Here is a 20,000-nt window from a genome sequence, read left to right as displayed (position 1 = left end):
CATACAAAGGTAAACCCATCAAAATCACAGCAGACTTCTCAACAGAAACATTAAAAGCAAGAAGAGCGTGGGGTGAGATCTTCTGGGCACTGAATGAAAATAATTTCAACCCCAGGATACTCTACCCAGCAAAACTATCATTCAAAATAGATGGAGCAATAAAAGTCTTCCATGATAAGCAGAAACTAAAACAATATGTGACCACAAATCCACCACTACAAAAGATTCTTCAAGGGATTCTGCACACAGAAAATGAAACCAATTTAACCATGAAAAGACAGGCAGCACCAAACCACAGGAAAAGAAAAAGCAAGACAGTAGAGAGTAACCTCAACTTAGGTACACACAATCAAACCTTCAAACAAGTAAGACAACTAAATGACAGGAATCACCACATACTTATCAGTACTAGCACTTAATGTTAACGGACTTAATTCCCCCATCAAAAGGCACCGATTGACGAAATGGATTAAAAAAGAAGATCCAACAATTTGTTGCTTACAGGAGACCCATCTCACCAACAGAAATAAGCACAGGCTTAGGATGAAAGGCTGGAAGAAGATTTACCAAGACAATGGCCCCCGAAAACAGGCAGAAGTAGCAATACTTATCTCTGACAAAGTAGACTTCAAACCTACATTGATCAAATGAGATAAAGAAGGACATTCCATACTAATAAAAGGGGAAATAGACCAAAAGGAAATAATAATTATCAACTTGTATGCACCCAATGTCAACGCACCCAATTTCATCAAACATACCCTGAAAGACCTAAAAGCATATATATATGCCAACACAGTGGTTGTGGGAGACTTTAACACCCCATTATCATCAATAGATAGGTCATCCAAACAAAAAATCAATAAAGAAATCCAAGATCTAAAATATGCAATAGATCAAGTGGACCTAGTAGATGTCTACAGAACATTTCATCCAACCTCTACACAATATATATTCTTCTCAGCAGCCCATGGAACCTTCTCCAAAATAGATCATATCCTAGGGCACAAAGCAAGTCTCAGCAAATATAAGAAAACAGAAATTATACCGTGCATACTATCTGATCACATGCAGTAAAAGTACAACTCAACAAAAGTAAAGACAAAAAACATGCAAACAGCTGGAAACTAAATAACTCATTACTTAATGAACAATGGATCATTGATGAAATAAAAGAGGAAATTAAAAAGTTCCTGGTAGTTACTGAAAATGAAAACACAACCTACCAGAACCTATGGGACACAGCTAAGGCAGTCCTGAGAGGAAAGTTTATAGCCATGAGTGCATAATTTAAAAAGACTGAAAGATCCCAAATGAATGACCTAATGATACATCTCAAACTCCTAGAAAAACAAAAACAAGCAAATCCCAAAACAAATAGAAGGAGAGAAATAATAAAAATAAGAGCTGAAATCAATGAAATAGAAACCAAAAAAACCATACAAAGAATTAATGAAACAAAAAGTTGGTTCTTTGAAAAAATAAACAAGATCGATAGACCCCTGGCAAACCTGACTAAAATGAGGAGAGAAAAAACCCAAATTAGTAGAATCAGGAATGCTAAAGGGGAGATAACAACAAACACCATGGAAGTCCAGGAAATCATCAGAGACTACTTCGAGAACCTATATTCAATAAATTTGAAAATTTTAAAGAAATGGACAGATTTCTAGATACATATGATCATCCAAAACTGAACCAAGAGGAAATTAATCACCTGAACAGACCTATAACACAAAATGAAATTGAAGCAGCAATCAAGAGTCTCCCCAAAAAGAAAAGTCCAGGACCTGATGGATTCTCTGCTGAATTCTATCAGACCTTTAAAGAAGAACTGATACCAACCCTCCTTAAACTGTTTCACGAAATAGAAAAGGAAGGAAAACTGCAAAACACATTTTATGAAGCCAGTATTACACTTATCCCAAAACCAGACAAAGACACCTCCAAAAAGGAGAACTATAGGACAATCTCCTTAATGAACATGACGCAGAAATCCTTAACAAAATAATGGCAAACCGAATTCAACAACACATCAAAAAAATTATTCACCACAACCAAGTAGGCTTCATCCCAGGGATGCAGGGGTGGTTCAACATACGAAAATCAATAAACGTAATAAACCACATTAACAGAAGCAAAGACAAAAACCACTTGATCATCTCAATAGATGCAGAAAAAGCCTTTGATAAGATCCAACATCATTTCATGATAAAAGCTCTAAGAAAACTAGGAATAGAAGGAAAGTTCCTCAACATTATAAAAGCTATATATGACAAACCTACAGCCAGCATTATACTTAACGGAGAAAAACTGAAACCATTCCCTCTAAAATCAGGAACCAGACAAGGATGCCCACTATCTCCACTCCTATTCAACATAGTACTGGAATTCCTAGCCAGAGCAATTAGTCAAGAAGAAGGAATAAAAGGAATACAAATAGGTAAAGAAATTGTCAAAATATCCCTATTTGCAGACGACACGATCCTATACCTTAAAGACCATAAAACTCTACTCAGAAGCTTCTAGACATCATCAATAGCTATAGCAAGGTAGCAGGATATAAAATCAACATAGAAAAATCATTAGCATTTCTATACACTAACAATGAGCAAACTGAAAAAGAATGTATGAAAACAATTCCATTTACAATAGCCTCAAAAAAAATCAAATACCTAGGTGTAAACCTAACAAAAGATGTGAAAGACCTCTACAGGGAAAACTACACACTTCTGAAGAAAGAGACTGAGGAAGACTATAGAAAGTGGAGAGATCTCCCATGCTCATGGATTGGTAGAATCAACATAGTAAAAATGTCGATACTCCCAAAAGTAATCTACATGTTTAATGCAATTCCCATCAAAATTCCAATGACATTCATTAAAGTGACTGAAAAATCTACTGTTAAATTTATATGGAAACACAAGAGGCCATGAATAGCCAAGGCAATACTCAGTCAAAAGAACAATGCAGGAGGTATCACGATACCTGACTTCAAACTATATTACAAAGCAATAACAATAAAAACAGCATGGTACTGGCACAGAAACAGACATGAAGACCAGTGGAACAGAATAGAGGACCCAGATATGAAGCCACACATCTATAACCAACTTTTCTTTGACAAAGGTACTAAAAATATATGATGGAGAAATAGCAGCCCCTTCAACAAAAACTGCTGGGAAAACTGGTTAGCAGTCTGCAAAAAACTGAAACTAGATCCATGTATATCACCCTATACCAAGATTAACTCAAAATGGATCAAGGATCTTAATATCAGACCCCAAACTCTAAAGTTGATACAGGAAAGAGTAGGAAATACTCTGGAGTTAGTAGGTATAGGTAAGAACTTTCTCAATGAAACCCCAGCAGCACAGCAACTAAGAGATAGCATAGATAAATGGGATCTCATAAAGCTAAAAAGCTTCTGTTCATCAAAAGAAATGGTCTCTAAACTGAAGAGAACACCCACAGAGTGGGAGAAAATATTTGCCAACTATACATCAGACAAAGGACTGATAACCAGAATATGCAGGGAACTTAAAAAACTAAATTCTCCCAAAACTAATGAACCAAAAAAGAAATGGGCAAGTGAACTAAACAGAACTTTCTCAAAAGAAGAAATTCAAATGGCCAGAAAACACATGAAAAAATGCTCACCATCTCTAGCAATAAAGGAAATGCAAATTAAAACCACGCTAAGATTCCACCTCACCCCTGTTAGAATAGCCATCATCTGCACCACCACCAACAACAGGTGTTGGCGAGGATGCGGGAAAAAGGAACCCTCTTACACTGTTGGTGGGAATGTAAACTAGTACAACCACTCTGGAAAAAAATTTGGAGGCTACTTAAAAAGCTAGACATCGATCTACCATTTGATCCAGCAATACCACTCTTGGGGATATACCCAAAAGACTGTGACACAGGTTACTCCAGAGGCACCTGCACACCCATGTTTATTGTGGCACTATTCACCATAGCCAAGTTATGGAAACAGCCAAGATGCCCCACCATTGATGAATGGATTAAGAAAATGTGGTATCTATACACAATGGAATTTTATGCAGCCATGAAGAAGAACGAAATGTTATCATTCGCTGGTAAATGGATGGAATTGGAGAACATCATTCTGAGTGAGGTTAGCCTGGCCCAAAAGACCAAAAATCGTATGTTCTCCCTCATATGTGGACATTAGATCAAGGGCAAACACAACAATGGGATTAGACTATGAGCACATGATAAAAGCGAGAGCACACAAGGGAGGGGAGAGGATAGGTAAGACACCTAAAAAATTAGCTAGCACTTGTTGTTCTTAACGCAGAGAATCTAAGGCAGATACCTTAAAAGCAACTGAGGCCAATAGGAAAAGGGGACCAGGAACTAGAGAAAAGGTTAGATTAAAAAGAATTAACATAGAAGGTAACACAGGCGCACTGGAAATCAATGTGAGTCAATGCCCTGTATAGCTATCCTTATCTCAACCAGCAAAAACCCTTGTTCCTTCCTATTATCGCTTATACTCTCTCTACAACAAAATTAGAAATAAGGGCAAAATAGTTTCTGCTGGGTATTGAGGGGGGGGGGAGAGGGAGGGGACGGACTGGGTGGTAAGGGAGGGGGTGGGGGCAGGGGGGAGAAATGACCCAAGCCTTGTATGCACATATGAATAATAAAAGAAAAAAAAAGAAAAGAAAAAAATAAATAAATGTGGTTAGAAATCACTCTTGGAAAAATCATATTCACCACATCTAGAGAAACAATGTGAAACTATATCAAGTAAAAAGGTTAGTGCTCTCCACTAATGCTTCCGCCACCCTCTTTCCCTTCATTTTATTTCTGACTTCCACCTGCCTCACTCTGTGATAAAGAAGGTTAACAGTCTGACCCACATCTGTTTCCATGACATTCAAACCCATACCAAACATGTATGTTCATATATGGGGAGAACTGGCACTTGTTTTACAAAAGTCAGGCCATTCCATATACTATTCAGCAATTTGGTAGATAAAAATCATCAATGGTCCAAATAGTTTCATAATATTAAAGTATAAATGTATTATAATTTATTTAAACATTTCTGTACTAACATTCGTTCATTTTTTCCTAGCTGTTTTTGTCAGCAATGCTGAACAATTCTTATGGCACATACATTTGTTTAAGCCAAATTCCTAAACCTGGAGTCATTAGATCATAGTGACAGCTTGAGTTATGACCTCTTGACATTTCCTGTCAATTTAATTCCTGTGTTCATATTATATACTGGATATAAAATGGTATAGGCAATTTTAATCCTCTTTTCTCTCTTTACAATTACAGACAATTTCCTACATATTACATACTTTATGAGTAATTGCAAACAGGTGATTATATCCATCAATATCATAGAGCTTCTTTAAATTTTACTGGAATTGCATCAAACCTCAATGTTTAAATGAAGAATTTATATCTATACACTGTAATGTGTGTTCAGAGAGAAATCAAAACGATGACTGATGCATTAAATACCATAAGAATCTCTTATATGCATGCGTTTCAACTCATCAGTTGGCATTAATTACATTTTTTGATGGGCACAAAAACTGTTCAAATGATTCTTTATTTCAAGGAGAATTATGCCTGGGGCATATACCTCCATCACTACCTCAGTGACCTCAGTCAGTGGACAGAGATCATAAGACTGCTGAAGAGCACACAAAAGACCAGGCATTTCCTGAATACAGTGAGCCAACTTCCATGTGATTCCTGTGGCATGAAAAGGTTTATTTTGGTTCAAAGGGAAATTTATGGAAGAGATCAAAAAGGAATCCTCACACCAAGCCCCAAGGCCGCTGCTATATAGGTTAGCACAACTGGAACTCCTGAAGCTTTAAGGAAATACCACCTTTCACAAAATCTTGGGAACATTCCACAACTGTCTCATAACCAAAATAAAACTATAAAACCAATTCTAATGTTGGCAATGGAAGGACCCATGGGAAGACAAATCTGGTCATAATTCATGGTTAGTACATGCTCTACTTAATGATATTACCAACAAGTAAGAAATTCCTACGTATAGTCCATAGAATGAAGAGTTGGGAAACATCACATAGCCAAGAGAAGATGGACTAGTAGCCTCTGTGAGAGCATTATGCTATTTCCTGCATGAATGATAATGATATTGGCTTTAACTGCTTGATCTTGTGAGAAGAACGAAAGGCTTTCACTCTTCCCTAGGAATTAACTGCTTGTCTGCAATGTGGTCTTCCAACTGGAAAACAGACCTGATTCATTTTTCCAGACTTAATCTCTTACTTGAGCAATTAATGAGGGGTTTCAACAATCTTAGTCACATCACTTCAGTGAAATACTTAGATGTTATTTCCAACAGGAAATAAATGTCCACAAACCATACACTCAATCTGGTTAATAGCTAACATCGGAGAAAGGTAGGAGTTGGATTCAGATTGAGAAAGGTAGGAGTTGGATTCAGATAAACATCACTGTGGGGTGGTGGTAAATGAGTTACACTCCCCTCTGGGCTCTGGGGCAGTGTCTGAGGCCTCTGTTGATTGAGTAGGAAGAGAAAATAAGTGAAAGATAAAAGCAGATAGAAGCTGGAAATTCTCCCTGTCTGAACTCATCAGCTGTAGGAAGTGACTGAAGGATCTAGAAGATGAAGAGGCCTAATGGCTACAGGCAAGAAAGAATAAAGAAAGGAAATGGGACAAGAAGGCAGACTACTTACAGACCAAAGACATTACCTGGAGAGCTCCCTCCTCCATACTGCTCAAAAGATAGCTAATATAGATAGTGCCTGGGTGTCTTGAGGGAAGGTCTGTGCATGAGATGCTATCTATCCAAAAAAAAAATCCCTCCCACTTCTGCTGTCTCCTTTCCAACCCTTCTTTTATAAGGTTAGAAACAGGGGAAGCCTTTCTGGCAAGGAATCCCTATAATTTTTATGGCTAGTTCCTGAAAGTACTACTGAAGATCCCAACAGAAGTCTGGGCCAAAGTAAAGGGAGTTGTCATAGGAAAGTGACCATCTACTCAACTTATGTCTCAGTCACCAACAGAAACAGAATGCCCTCTTGAGCTTAATACAGGTAAGGTAGCACTATTATTATTTCTAAATAATAAAAGCAATAAATGAATAAATTCATCCTAAATCAAGGGACAGAAAGATTTAATAAACATCAATATACTTAATGCAGTTTCTGGAATGAGGGACACTTGCAAGCCTAGAATTCGGTATGATTTCTACAACATTTGGAGTTAATACAGCAATCCTACACCATGCCTCCAGAAGTCTCTTGCCTAACTCTGCAGAACTCTCTTGCCAATTATTTCCAAGTCTCCAGCACCCATAGGGTGAAGGTATTTTCATCACTAGAGTTCCATGATATACACATTCTACAGTTCTATGACTTTCCCATTGAGGCAGAAAGTAGCTAGTCTTACCAAACTAAGATTGATACATTGCAAAAACAAAATAAAAGTATTGATCACATTTTAAAAGAACCACTCCCTTGGATGCATGATTTCGAGAAACTTATAAAATGAACAGAAAGCTTTTGAAACTCCTCTTTCCTACATTGAAGTTTTTATCTCAGAAATTACACATGAATTTTCTTTAAATAATTTTCTCTTACCTTTAAGAGACCATATATTAGATTACAAGTTATTCTTTAGACAAAGACATTGACCATATGCTATTAAAGGACTGATGAAAAAGAACATATTGCCTATACCTTGCTGCACAACGGTATAAAAAATCCTGAGCATCTGGCCTCATTGTGCAGAACATGTAACGAATAAGAAGTGGCACTCCTTATTGAACTTCCAAAATTCTTTCCATGCAAATCACATTAAACATAGACGTCAGAGGGGCTCTTTTATACATTTTACATAAGAAATGTTGTCACCCTAGTCACAGCAGTAACCCATAAATAAGACAACTTTAGAACAAACAATTTGTGCTTGTTTAGAGAATTAGGCAGAACACAGTGTTAAAAAAGAAAGAAAGAAAGAAAATCTAAACCAAGTTTCTTCAAATTAGTCTGAATTCTTCCCTCTTGGCAAAAAAAAAGAGTATATTTTTGTCATAAAATAATGACACAAAGGCAATTGCAAAAACTAACACAAAGCCTCTAACTATAGACACACAAGCAAAAAACATAGTTGCTTTTGTGCTTGTGTTTCAAGATTGCTTGGGAGAACTTACCAGCAGAATTTAGGTCAATGGGCCAATTATCCAGTGTTAGCATCAAAGGCAAAGCAAGTTGCGGTTCCTCTCTGCCTGTCTCTTTTAACTTGAGTCCCTGTGTTAAGCAATCAGTGAGGCACCTTCAAAGTGTGCCATAAAAACATATATACATACATAAGTAAATAATTGCAAAACATTTTTAAAGTATTATCTCTGGAAATAACTATACCACTTTGTTCCTGAATGAACACCACTGTTATCATCTCCACACCCCCTGTACAACTCCTAATTTCTCTGCTGCCAGGGGAGCTAAGAAGAGGCCTAGTAATTTTAGTGCACTGGTAATTAGCCAGTTTCTCAATAGCACAAGCAGACTCATAGTTCTTGAATTGCCTGAGCACAGATCTAAATGCTTTAAAAAGGGACTAACCTGGAGGTGACTGGTGCTCAGATTGAGCTGTGGTTTTCCCTGTTCCCAAGGTCTTTTCTGAAGGTTCCCCAGGCACCAACCAAGGTTGGCCTGCTCTGAGAGAGGTCGGGTTGGCTCCTTTGGTCTCCGTGACCTTTGCAGAAGATGGTGGCTCCAAGGTGTCAGTGGAGGGGAACCCAGAGAAGACACTGCTATTTCTAGTGGGACAGTAATTAAGAGCAGCGTCCCTCTCATCAGGCAGTGGAGGGAGTCGGAGGATCCTGTGATGCCGCTGAGGGCTGAGGTGCCTTGGAGATAGAGGTGAGGGAACAGGTGACAGCCATTTGTGTGCGCTGGACTGAGAGGATGAATTATTAAATACCATTCCAGGAGCCGCTGGTGCAGGGGGGGACGGCTTCCTCTCATCACCTCTGGGTTCTGAGGAGTCAGGACCTACAATGTAGAGTAGATCCAGAGACAAGGATTTGTGGCCACCGTGGGGCAGCTCAGACCTCTTTTGACTTCTGGTTTCTGGGAGGGTGTGAGTGGCCCTTGCGTTGAAAGGGAACCCCAGCCTTTTCCCCACGGTGGCTTCATCTAACTTCTCGCTCTCTATCACCTTCAGAAGGACTTTGTTCACAGTCCCCTCGGTGCTGGCTGGTGAACTAGAAATGGAAACACTCTCTCTAGGCAATGACTGCAATGGTCTGTCCCCTTGCTGCCCCTTACCCTGGCACCTGGAACCATGAGCCCCAACCTCAGCTCCAGGGAGGATGAGCAAGTCCACTTTGGGTACAAACTCACCTGGGGCCTCTGGGCAAATGGCAATCATTCCTTCACCTTCAGAATGTGTTCTAACTATTCTTTGCACTTGAGCAGGCATCTCCTGGACCTTGGCCACCACTTTGGAAACCGTTTTCTTCTTGCAAGTCCTCTCCACTGACCTCACTTTCCCGACCTTGCCCCATTCTGCCTCTGGATGCTTATCACCATCCTCTTGATTTTCAGGCAAACTTGCTTGCTGAGGCTCCAGCTCACCAAGGCTCCTTGGCTGTCCTTGAACACCATCATCTCCGGTCTTTGTGGAGCTGCTGTCTGGAGGCAGTGCTTCTCTTCCAAGTTTAGTGTCTTCTGAGGCCTTCCTGAAGCTCCCCAAATCAAGGTCTGCATGTGACGTCCTGGCAACATCTGCAGGGCAGCCCTCTTTCCTCTGCAGGGAAAATGCAAGTGCCCGGTTTGGGACCAGGTTTCCTCTTTCCTCTAGGAGCCGAAGATTTGTTCTCGCTGGAGAAAGAGGAAGAGGATTGCTGGAACAGATCTGGTCCTTCCCCATCTGAGGAGCTGATTCCTGGCTGCCACGCCCTTTCCTTCTGGTCCTTTTCTGCAGAAGAGCCTCCGAGCTCTCTCTCCTTCCGTCAGACCTCTGGGGCTTTCTGTTCCCGTGGGTGCTCCTCTTACTGAGACAGCCCACGGGCAGCTCCCCACTCTGGTCGCCAGCACTCTGGAAACAGTCGTCCTCCTCCCGGGCCACGCTCACGGGCAGCTCAGGTAGCTTCCCCTCCTGGGTCCCCGTGGAAATGCCCAGGATATGGTCTGAGTTCAGCAGATTGGCCAATAGTCTCTCCCTCTCTGCTGTGAGTTTGTACAGCTCAGTGAGAATGTCTTTTGTGGGAGTCTGCTTGAAAAATATGTCACCTATCTGTTCATTGGGCTGTTGGCTGAAGCTGACGATGTCTGACCCCTCCCGAACTTGGTAGCAGTTCTGAAAACCTTTATTGGATCTGTCTAAAGTTACAGTGCCCTTGTATGAAAATCCTCCGACATCCCCCCTTGGAAGATAGAAGCTGATGTAGCAGAGTTCTGTAACGGGCTTATGCAACTGGAGGGTGCAGTGAGTGCCTTCCATTACGCCTACCTAATTATTCATGCCTCAGAGATGCCTTCTGTGGTCAGGCTGCTCAGGCTCCAGAGAGGGAGGCATGTGATGGTGGCTACACAGGGAAGGCAGCTGACAGTCCTCTCCAGCAATGAGGCTGCCTGTTAAGAGGAACAAGGGAAGAAAGCAGCTTGTCTAACAGTGCATAAGTCACATGCCAGCATAAATCAAACCATAACCACAATTTGTCCTTCCTTTCAGGCTGATCTCAACCAGCTCCGGGCATGCAGCCTTGACTGCAGCCTCTTTCCCACTCCCCTCCCCTCTTTGTCCAGTCTGGCTTTTTTCATCAGAGAGGTAAGAGTGCACACTCATCTCAGCCCAGGACAAAAGTCCCCTTTGCCCACAGGGGGATCCACTGCACAGCCTAGATGAGCTTTCTCAACTTCTCTATGCTTCAGTTTCTACTCTTCTGTAAAACAGAGATATCAAAGCTCCCAGAAATCCTGGGGAGAGGGCTTTGAAACACTTAGAAAACACAGCTATTTTAGTATTTTAAGCTGTGTTTGGAATATTATTTGCAAACATGAGTCAAACCTTTTCACCTTCCAAAAAGCATATTCTAAGATTTGAGATTAATTTTAACTCAAAGCACAGTGTGAGGGAAAGGTTGTAGATCCAATATTTGATGTTAACGATGAGGTGTTAAATTCTAAAGTTTTAAAATTTAAATAAGTAATTCGGGAGGCTTAAGTCTTGTTGGTTTTCATTGTGTGTTTGTTTGGTTTGGTTTTGGTTCATAATGTACTTTTTTTTTCCTAGTTGTTTGCTATTTGAGGCCAAATGGAATGGCAGAGAAAAATATGTCTGGCTCTGTATGGATTTTTAACACTCCACCATGTAAGTGGTTGGGATGTCACATAAGTAGGGAGGGTGGCAGCTTCCTTGTGTGTCTTGAGGGATCTCTGAACTGTGTCCTTGACCAACATCCCCACATACAAACATTGCACTTAGAACTCAACATCACAATACTTCTTTCATTTTGTGGTTTGAACTCAGGGCCTCACCCTTGCTAGGCAGGTGCTCTACCACTTGAGCCACTGCTCCAGCCCTTGATTTCCTCTGGTTATTTTTGAGACAGTATCTTGCATTTTGTCTGTGGCCAGCCTAGACTGTGATACTCCTATTTTAAGTTTCCCACCACAGATGGGAAACAAGCATTATCCACCATGTCCAGACATTGGTTCAGATGGGTTCTCCCAAACTTGTTTTTGGCCTGGGCTGGCCTCAAACCAGCCTCCCAAGTAGCTAAGATTACAGGCTTGAGCCACTGTGCTCCCCTTACTTCATTTCTTAAATTAAGATATTGTCCAGTATTCAATTCTTCCTCACTTAAAGCAGCTTAACCACATATTAGCCACTGATGTATTTAGTGAGTTATTTTCCTCAGGTTTTTTTCTAACTTGTTCTAAAGAGGAAAAAAAAGTTATGTAAGAGTACATTTTGAGGGGAAAGAAGGAGAAAGTTTTGTAATAGAAACTCCTTGAGGAAGACAGATGAACCTGAGTGATAAAACAAAGGCAAAAAAATGTGAACGTCTAGTCAACCCAGATGTTGGACTTGGAAATTGTATAATTTCACATAGGAATATGATTACTTGTTCTAGAAGAGGGAATTCTTATATACTAAGAAATATTCACATATATGTTGTTAACTCACTTAATCACAGACTTAGAAGAGCATGAAGAGAAGAGATAGGAAGCCAACATGGACTTTATCTTTTTCATGACTACATGTGGGACTATTCTCCTTCAACTAGTCATATTTTTAAAAACCTTACTAAACTGCTCATTTTTGTATAACCTAAAGATGTACATGTATCTAGATACCTAGTAATTACTGGCACAAACTCTGGGTATATCCGAGAATTCACTTCAGAGGTGATCTTTTATTACATGATTTACACCAATTACCTATAGAAAGCAATGGAAGAGCTGTTAACACCTACTGTGCATTACACTCTGCACTAAGCATCAAGAATTCAATTTACAGGACCAGGCACTGTGGTGCATACCTGCAATCCCAGCTACCTAGAAGGCAGAGATAGGAGGATCACAGTTTGAGGTCAGACTGAGCAAAAAGCTAGTGAACCCTATCTCAAAAAGAACAAGATAGGTGTGGTAGTTCATGCCTGTAATTCCAGCTATGTGGGAGGCAAAGCTAAGAGGATCATGGTCTGAGATTGACCCAGGCAAAAGGACAAGACCCTGTCTACAAAATAACTAAAAACAAAGCCAGACAGGGAGTGTGGCTCAAGTGGTAGAGCTCCTGCCTTGCAAGTGTAAGACCTCAGGTTCAATCCACAGCACCACAAAAAAAAAAAATCAATTTATAAATCCTCAGAGGAGCTAAAAGGAAGCAGCAGAAGTGCCATTCTGCATTAAGGAAAGACAGACAGGGGGCCCTCTTTTGTCCTCCTGCATCATTCTCCTCCAGCTCCTCTTACCACCTCAACTTCCAGGATTCAGAGACATGTGTCATGTGGGGGGGGAAAGCAGCATGAAAATTCTTCAGAATCTTTTCAAAGTAGTCACACTCAATTTATGCCACAATTTCAAATAGGAATATGACTCTCTCTTCCAAGCTTATTGCCTCAGAAAGGGAATTCTTATACACATAGACTTTTTAATTTTGTCCTATTGTTTAATCAGCATGTCACTGTATTATCGATGAGGTGACTGGAATTCAGAGAGGTCCAGGAACTTGTCCAAGAGGACAAGTGTTACAGCTCAGGAGAGGCAGGTTTCAAAGCTAGGTCTACTTCCCTCCATTGCTTCATGGGTGAATCAGTTCCTCAACTACTGCCTTCTACTGATGGACTGACTTCCACGCAACTTGAATAGAAGAGTTCCTGTATTTTGCCAACTTGATGTTTTGCAATTTCTTTAAAATACCTCACACCACAAATTCATTCAGTCTTGAAGTAAAAACTGCCTGCACACATCAAGTAGAACCCAATGAAGATTCTGATTCAGAAATTAGACAGGGGGCGGGGAGGGAATCTCAGATAAAAGCCATACCCTTTATGAGGATAACAGACATGTGGTGGCCTTTTGTACAATAAAGCACTTTTTTTTCCCCTCCTGATCCTTGAGAGTCTCAGTCATATAAATGGAGAAAAATGTCATGGTTACTATTCTGTATGTTAATCCCAGCTGGAAACTGGGATTTTATGCATTGGATTTTACAGCCATGAACCATAATGCAAGGCATGAAGATACTATTGTGGGGGGGATAAACACTTTTTACTATCGCCTCATCCACCCAGAAACTTCAATAGCATGCTGTTACCACACTGATGGTCCCCATGTCTACAGTCAAGGAGGACACTCAATTTAATAGTTCAACTTCTTATTATGCTCTTTATTGTGTCTCTAAAACCAGGCAAAACGCTCATGGGACCCCATCTCCAAAATAACCAAAGAAAAAAATGGACTAGAAGTATAGCTCAAGTGGTAGAGTACCTGCTTTGCAAGTGTGAAGACCTGAATTCAAACCCCAGTTCAACCAAAAAAAAAAAAAAGGAGCCTGGTAGCGAGGGGGTGGGGGGAGGAGAGGGAGGGTGTGGGGTAGGTAAGGGAAGGGACGGGAGGAAGGGGGAGAAATGACCCAAACATTGTATGCACATATGAATAAATGAAAAAAGTAAAAGGAAAGAAGAAAAAGAAAGCAAGTCAGACACTCTTAGTATCTCCCACTCTTATTATTTTACAAAATTTCAAGTGAAAGATATTATCTGCATTGTAAGGCAGAGATCATGAAATTGAATGAATTACTTTAATTATAAGTTGGAGTCACCTGAAAATGACAAGTTTCTCCCCCAAATGCTTAAGAGCACAGGTAATACAACATAATCCACTTTACCTGAGTTTGGTTACTACAGGGAATCTTAGAGAAAACTTACAAAAAAGCAATGTTTTATGGTTCTAGCATGAATTTTAGAATTGGCTTTGCTACAATTTTGGAATCCAAAGCCCAAGGAATTTAAGGTAGATTACTACAAAGAAAAACAAATAAACATTTTTCATAGTCTCTTAATCCTCATTCTTTTCCATAATTTGAAATTATTTTTATCAAAATAGTTGTACACACCCTCTACCATCATCAGTGAATGTTTATGAACCTGACTCTGGAGCAGAGAAAACCTATTCACAGTCCTTTCTAAGTTCCTGTCTCTACCAAAGAAAAAAACTGTCAAGATTCAGCCCTTGGCCCTTGTTCCTGGACATCTATGCCAGGATCTGAATCTGGATAAATGTACCATATGCACATTCTCCCTTCAGATTTCCTCCCCTTTGTGGAATGAAAAATTTAATCTCTAAGTTTCCGATTAATTAACTTAAAATAGTATTTGATGACATCTAGTATATGACCAAGAAACTATAAATACCCTCCTCCTTGAGGAAAAAAAACATCTGTCCTTAGCAAATGCACTTCAACCTCAAAACTTCTAATGTGTCCCTTAAAAGAAGGCTTTTTGGCAGGACAAACTCTTCACTATGACAGTCCATTAGCAAATTAGAGAGAGCAGTGCTGACTCATCCATCACACATATTTTCCATCTGAGAAACCAGAGGAAAAGAACTGTAAGTCTTAGGGGAAAACAAAAAGCAAAATGAGAAAGCAAGCAAGGTGCAGTGGGGTTCAATACAGCTGCACCGCCATGCCCTCTGAGCACACAGGACTGTTTGAAGCAGTACTTCCTGGTTCTGCTCTGACTCAAATACAGCAGCCCTGCAGGAGCCGCACATAAAGTTATACATCTGAATTCTGTCTAGGGAGTGACCTTCTCTGGTAGTGCTCAGTGTGAAAGTACTTTGCTTCCCGGGGAGTCTTCATGGCTTCCAGTTCTCTCACAGACCTAGGCTAACATGATCTTCACGCAGTGATTTATTCCCTAACTCTTTTTCCAATAAGCAAGTAGATGACTTCACTCCGCCCTAAATGGAAATATCTGCTGTGCCTCATCGTAATGAGAAACGATTACTGTTTAGTAGATGCTATCCAATGCTCATGACAGATTTCACAAATGCCTAAAATTAGCTCCAAGAATTAGCTGCAGTAATTCTGCCTGTTGAATGTAGATTTCCTAATTGATTTTGGCCTTGAAAGGCCAATACAAAGCTTTCTCTGCTCATTGGTACAGCCATGCCCTGTGACTCCATCTGAGCCCAATACAGCTAAGATAGATTATCTGTAACTTCCATTATTGAACTGAACACTTCCTATTTGTCCATTCAGACACATGTTCCACCCTTCACATTATTCTTCATACCAGGAGACTGGTTTTTAACAAGTCCCCTTGCCTCTGACCGCTACTGGGTTTAGCCATTAGAAAGCAATAGTTGCAGACTGCAGGGAGGAACAGAGGAGGAGCCAGGATCCTTACTCCTGGGCTTTCTCCCTCCAGGGCTCTGTCTTGTTCCTTGTGTGTTCTCTAATGAAGGCCACAGCTCCTCTTGGGAAACCCTCCTCCAGCTGCACCTACTTTCTGAAGGCACAAGTTACTGCTCCTTCCCCCCAAGCTGATTCAGTCCTAAAAGGCTCTGAATTCTGCCTCTTGTGATTTTGGACAAGTTAGTGCCTGCCTGCCTCTTTCCATCTACCTCTGGGATGCAGTGCAGTGCTACTGTGTTTCAAATGCAAGATGAAAAAAAAAAACCAAAAAAACAAAAAACAAACAAAGAAAGACATGCAATAGCTTTCTGTTGCTTTTCCCCCTTGAAGAATTTTTTTCTTTAAAGAATTTACACACTGTAGGAGTAGGAGTAACAACAAACCAAAATAGAAAGCAGAAGGAGACACATCCTGTAAAATACCAAAGAACAAGTCAGAAGAAAAGAAGGAAGAGGAGGAGGAGGAGGAGGATCATCATGTGTGTAGGATCAGAACAATCCTTCAGGTAGAAGAAAATATTTGAAGTACTCCTTACTAAAGGTACATGTTGAGTGAGATAGGATGCATGTAGATGAGCAATTAGGTCGGGGAATATACAATGCCTGTTTTTTGTAAATCTGTAACCAGAAAGAATACCCAAAAAGACCATAAAAAGCAGATGGTCATGTAACAAGATCCTTTGATTGTGGCCAACCAAGCTTGTCTCCAGGCTTGAGTGATAGCATAAGAACAGGATAACTGGGAAGTTGCCAGGTGACCACACATCCAGGCAACCAGCTCTAAACTAGAAATGCCAGTACAGTTAGTGGACATAAATACTCTGGGATGAAGATCCCTCTGCTCCCACTTTCTGACACTGTCAGAGGTACTTCTAACCTCGTCTCCTTCTTTCCTTGCTTTGTCTTCCTTTTCTAAGTAAATCTCTGCTGGCCTCCTACTTTACTTGCCTCCTTCATGGATTACTTCAAAATTCATTTCATTGCTATTCCAAGTTCCTAGGAGGGGGGCCATGATGGGCTTGGAAAGTCCAATGGAGAGTTCCCTTCTTCTATCAGAAAAATCCCCTCTTTTCCAAATACCCTCCCATCTGGTGAAGGCCTTCTTACCATGTCATCTCATGACAGAAGGAGTAAGAACAAGTGAGCACACAAGCAAGAACAGATCACACTTGCTTTTATAACACACACACCTGTATTATGAGTTCCCTCCTGCAATAACCACATTAACCTGTTCATGAGGCTGGAGCCCCATAACCTAACACCTCCCACTGGGCCCTGCCTCCCAACACAGTTGCACTGGGAATTAAGTTTCTCAGGCATGAACTTTAGGGAACATATTCAAATTATGGAAAGAGTGCTCCAATGTTGTAGAAAGATCTGAATCCAGGCTGGTAACTTTATTGACAAATCACTCGTGAAGCCACAGATGAGGTTTGATCAGGGAAGTAGTATGTTGTTCAGCACTAAACTTAAGAAGACCAACTTGGCAGTGATGTCAGAACAAATTTAGTAGAAAGAGAGTGGGCAGGGAGTCAAGAATGAGAAGTAGGGACCTCAAATTCTGTAGACAGGTTGAGAAAGAAACAAAGTAGAAGGTAAGATTACAGAACAACAGGGCACCTGACAATATTGCGAAGAGCAAGAGCAAGGGCTGATGGGTAAGAGAAGGAAATACGAGTCATAACTGTACAGGTGTTAAGACTTTGCCTTTGCTGTAAACTTTTCAAGATGTGGGAAACCTAAGAGTGTTTTAGGTTGAAAAGAAGAAAGTATAGCTGGGTACAGCACCTCATGTCTGCAATCCCAGCTACATAGGAGGCAGAGGTAGAAGGATTGTGATCTGAGGCTGGCTCTGGGCAAAAAAGCACTAGACTATATATGAAAAATAACTAAAGCAAAAAGGACTGGGGTGTGCCTAGCAAGTGTGAGGTCCTGAGAATTGAAAAAAAAAAAACAGGAAACAGTAAAAAGGAGGCTATTAATAATACACGTGAAAGATACAGAAAGACATGAGACAACAGATAAAGGTAGGAGTAGGACCCAGGAGGAGGAGGGGACATGGGCTTGAGTTGCTGTCTGATTTATATCCTCATCTGTATATAGTTAGAAGATGAGGCTTAAATAGGCTTTTCTGCTCCACAAATATTTGCTGCCCCATTTATCGAGTAGCAAGGCCCCAGGCAGGTTCTGAGGGTCTGTCACAGCACAGTTTTCTTGGGCAAGAGAAACATGGTGACTCAGAAATGAAGCTGTTCAGCCTCTCACCCAACTCCCCTGAGCCATGTCAGTTATCTTAGGGGGCAAACTCTGTTTCACAGTCAGTGTGTTCAGATTTTATAAATGCTGCAGACTTTTACATTGGTCACTGCATTTACAGATATCTGTATAAAACTTTCATAAGGGAAGTTGTTTGGCTTCAACTTCCATTTGAGCCCCATGACGACCCTGTGAAGCAAACATAACTGATGTTGTCCTTGGCATTGTACACACAGGAGGCTAACGGAGACCAGGATATTTAAAGTGATTTGCCCCTGGTCACAGGGCTCATGACAACAGAGTGTCACTCAAGTCTTGGGCTCTGGACCCCCCATGTGGCTCTTGTTTTACTACCCCTCTGCTGCCAGTTATTACAGAAAGAAGACTAAAGACAAAATATTCTTATCAACTTCAACATTTATTCTTAATAGGATTTTAAATGCAACGTAGTACCACACAGAGTAGAATGAGTGGGCTCAAAGTCTCACTTGGCTAAGGTTTCCTATTTACATATGAGCTTATTAAATCTTAAGTATTTTCAGAATTTATATGTTTGAGTATTCAGTATCCTATAAGAAACTAGAATTTACAGGCAACAGTCTTATAAGCATGTCTGCTTTGTTTTAGCTTGCTATGATTAAGAAGAACTAGGTTTTCACACTAGAGTTTCTAGTACTAGAGTTTCACAAACTCTCATTTTTACCATGGGGATCAAAGAAGATTCTTATTCATCTTTATCGAGTGTTGTTTTACAATATCTACCACCAGAGATGTTATTCTGCAAAATAGCCTAACTGTATATACAGGCCACTTGAGCAGAAGGGCCTCCCAGGCCAAAGGGGACAGGGGTCCCAGTGAGGGGACCAGGATGGAAGGAGACAGGGTGACCCAGGTGAGGGACAGGTGTAGAAGGGGACAGGGGTCCCAGTGAGGGGACCGGGATGGAGGGGGACAGTGTAGCCCAGGTGAGGAGGCAGGTGTAGAAGGGGACAGGGGTCCCAGAGAGGGGACCGGGTTGGAGGGGGACAGTGTGGCCCAAGTGAGGGACAGGTATAGAAGGGGTCAAGGGTCCCAGTGAGGGGACCGGGATGGAAGGTGACAATGTGGCCCAAGTGAGGGGACAGGTGTAGAAGGGGACAGCGGTCCCAGTGAGGGTTCAGGGAAGAAGGTGACAGGGTGGCTACTGAGGGGACTGGGGTGGAAGGGGACAAGGCTTCCAGTGGGAGGACTGGGTGGAAGAGGACAGGGCTCCCAATGAGGTATCAGGATGGAAGGAGATAGGGTCCTGGTGGGGTAGGCACTGGCTACTAGCCAGGTAATGCATGTCAGTGCAGCAAGAGCAGTTGTGGTCACCACTGCTGTCCACCAAGCTCATTCCTCTTGGTGGATACATCAAGGGACAGGGAGATAACATTTGGGGCAGGCACTAAAAACCAAAGATAGGAATGGGTTAGTAAGATATGGTTGAGGAGAAGAAAGAGGAAGAAAGGGAGGACAAGGTAGATAGCATTGACCAACATTTTGTGAGTTCTCATCCAATGCTAGGTCCTAGCCAAGCACAGACCGTGCCTCATTCATTTAGTCCTGTAAGATGGATACTAGTGATTCTCCAGTTTCACCCTTGAGAACCAGGTAAGCTTGGAGAGCTAAGCAACTTGCCCAAACTTATAAAGCTGTGAAATCTCAGAACTTGAACTTGAATCCTGCCTATTTTTAAAATCTTTGCATATAGAAGTTATAAAATATACAAGGGTAAATCCTTCAAAATCACAGCAGACTTCTCAACAGAAACATTAAAAGCAAGAAGAGCATG

General features: G+C 41.1%; 1 protein-coding gene across 7 annotated transcripts in view; it reads right to left on the bottom strand.

Moving 5' to 3' along the window:
• The window catches only part of Fmn1 (formin 1), a 375,832-nt gene that overhangs the window by 325,288 nt on the left and 30,544 nt on the right, over positions 1-20,000 (bottom strand). For 5 of the 7 annotated variants that reach the window (XR_012445380.1, XR_012445381.1, XM_074065588.1 and 2 more), the window contains exon 3: positions 8,621-10,636. Coding sequence is in view for 5 of the 7 variants with exons in the window: in XM_074065588.1 (XP_073921689.1) it covers positions 8,621-10,505 (1,885 nt within the window). In the remaining 2 variants the exon portion in view is untranslated. Of the gene's footprint in view, positions 1-8,096; positions 8,306-8,620; positions 10,637-20,000 lie in introns of those variants that run through there. The other 2 variants (XM_074065592.1, XM_074065596.1) reach the window with 2 other exon arrangements.

The sequence above is a fragment of the Castor canadensis genome, chromosome 2 (assembly GCF_047511655.1).
Source record: "Castor canadensis chromosome 2, mCasCan1.hap1v2, whole genome shotgun sequence".
NCBI lineage: Eukaryota > Metazoa > Chordata > Mammalia > Rodentia > Castoridae > Castor > Castor canadensis.
The sequence above is the reverse complement of the archived record's forward strand: the minus strand, read 5'-3'. Positions and strand labels throughout refer to the sequence as shown.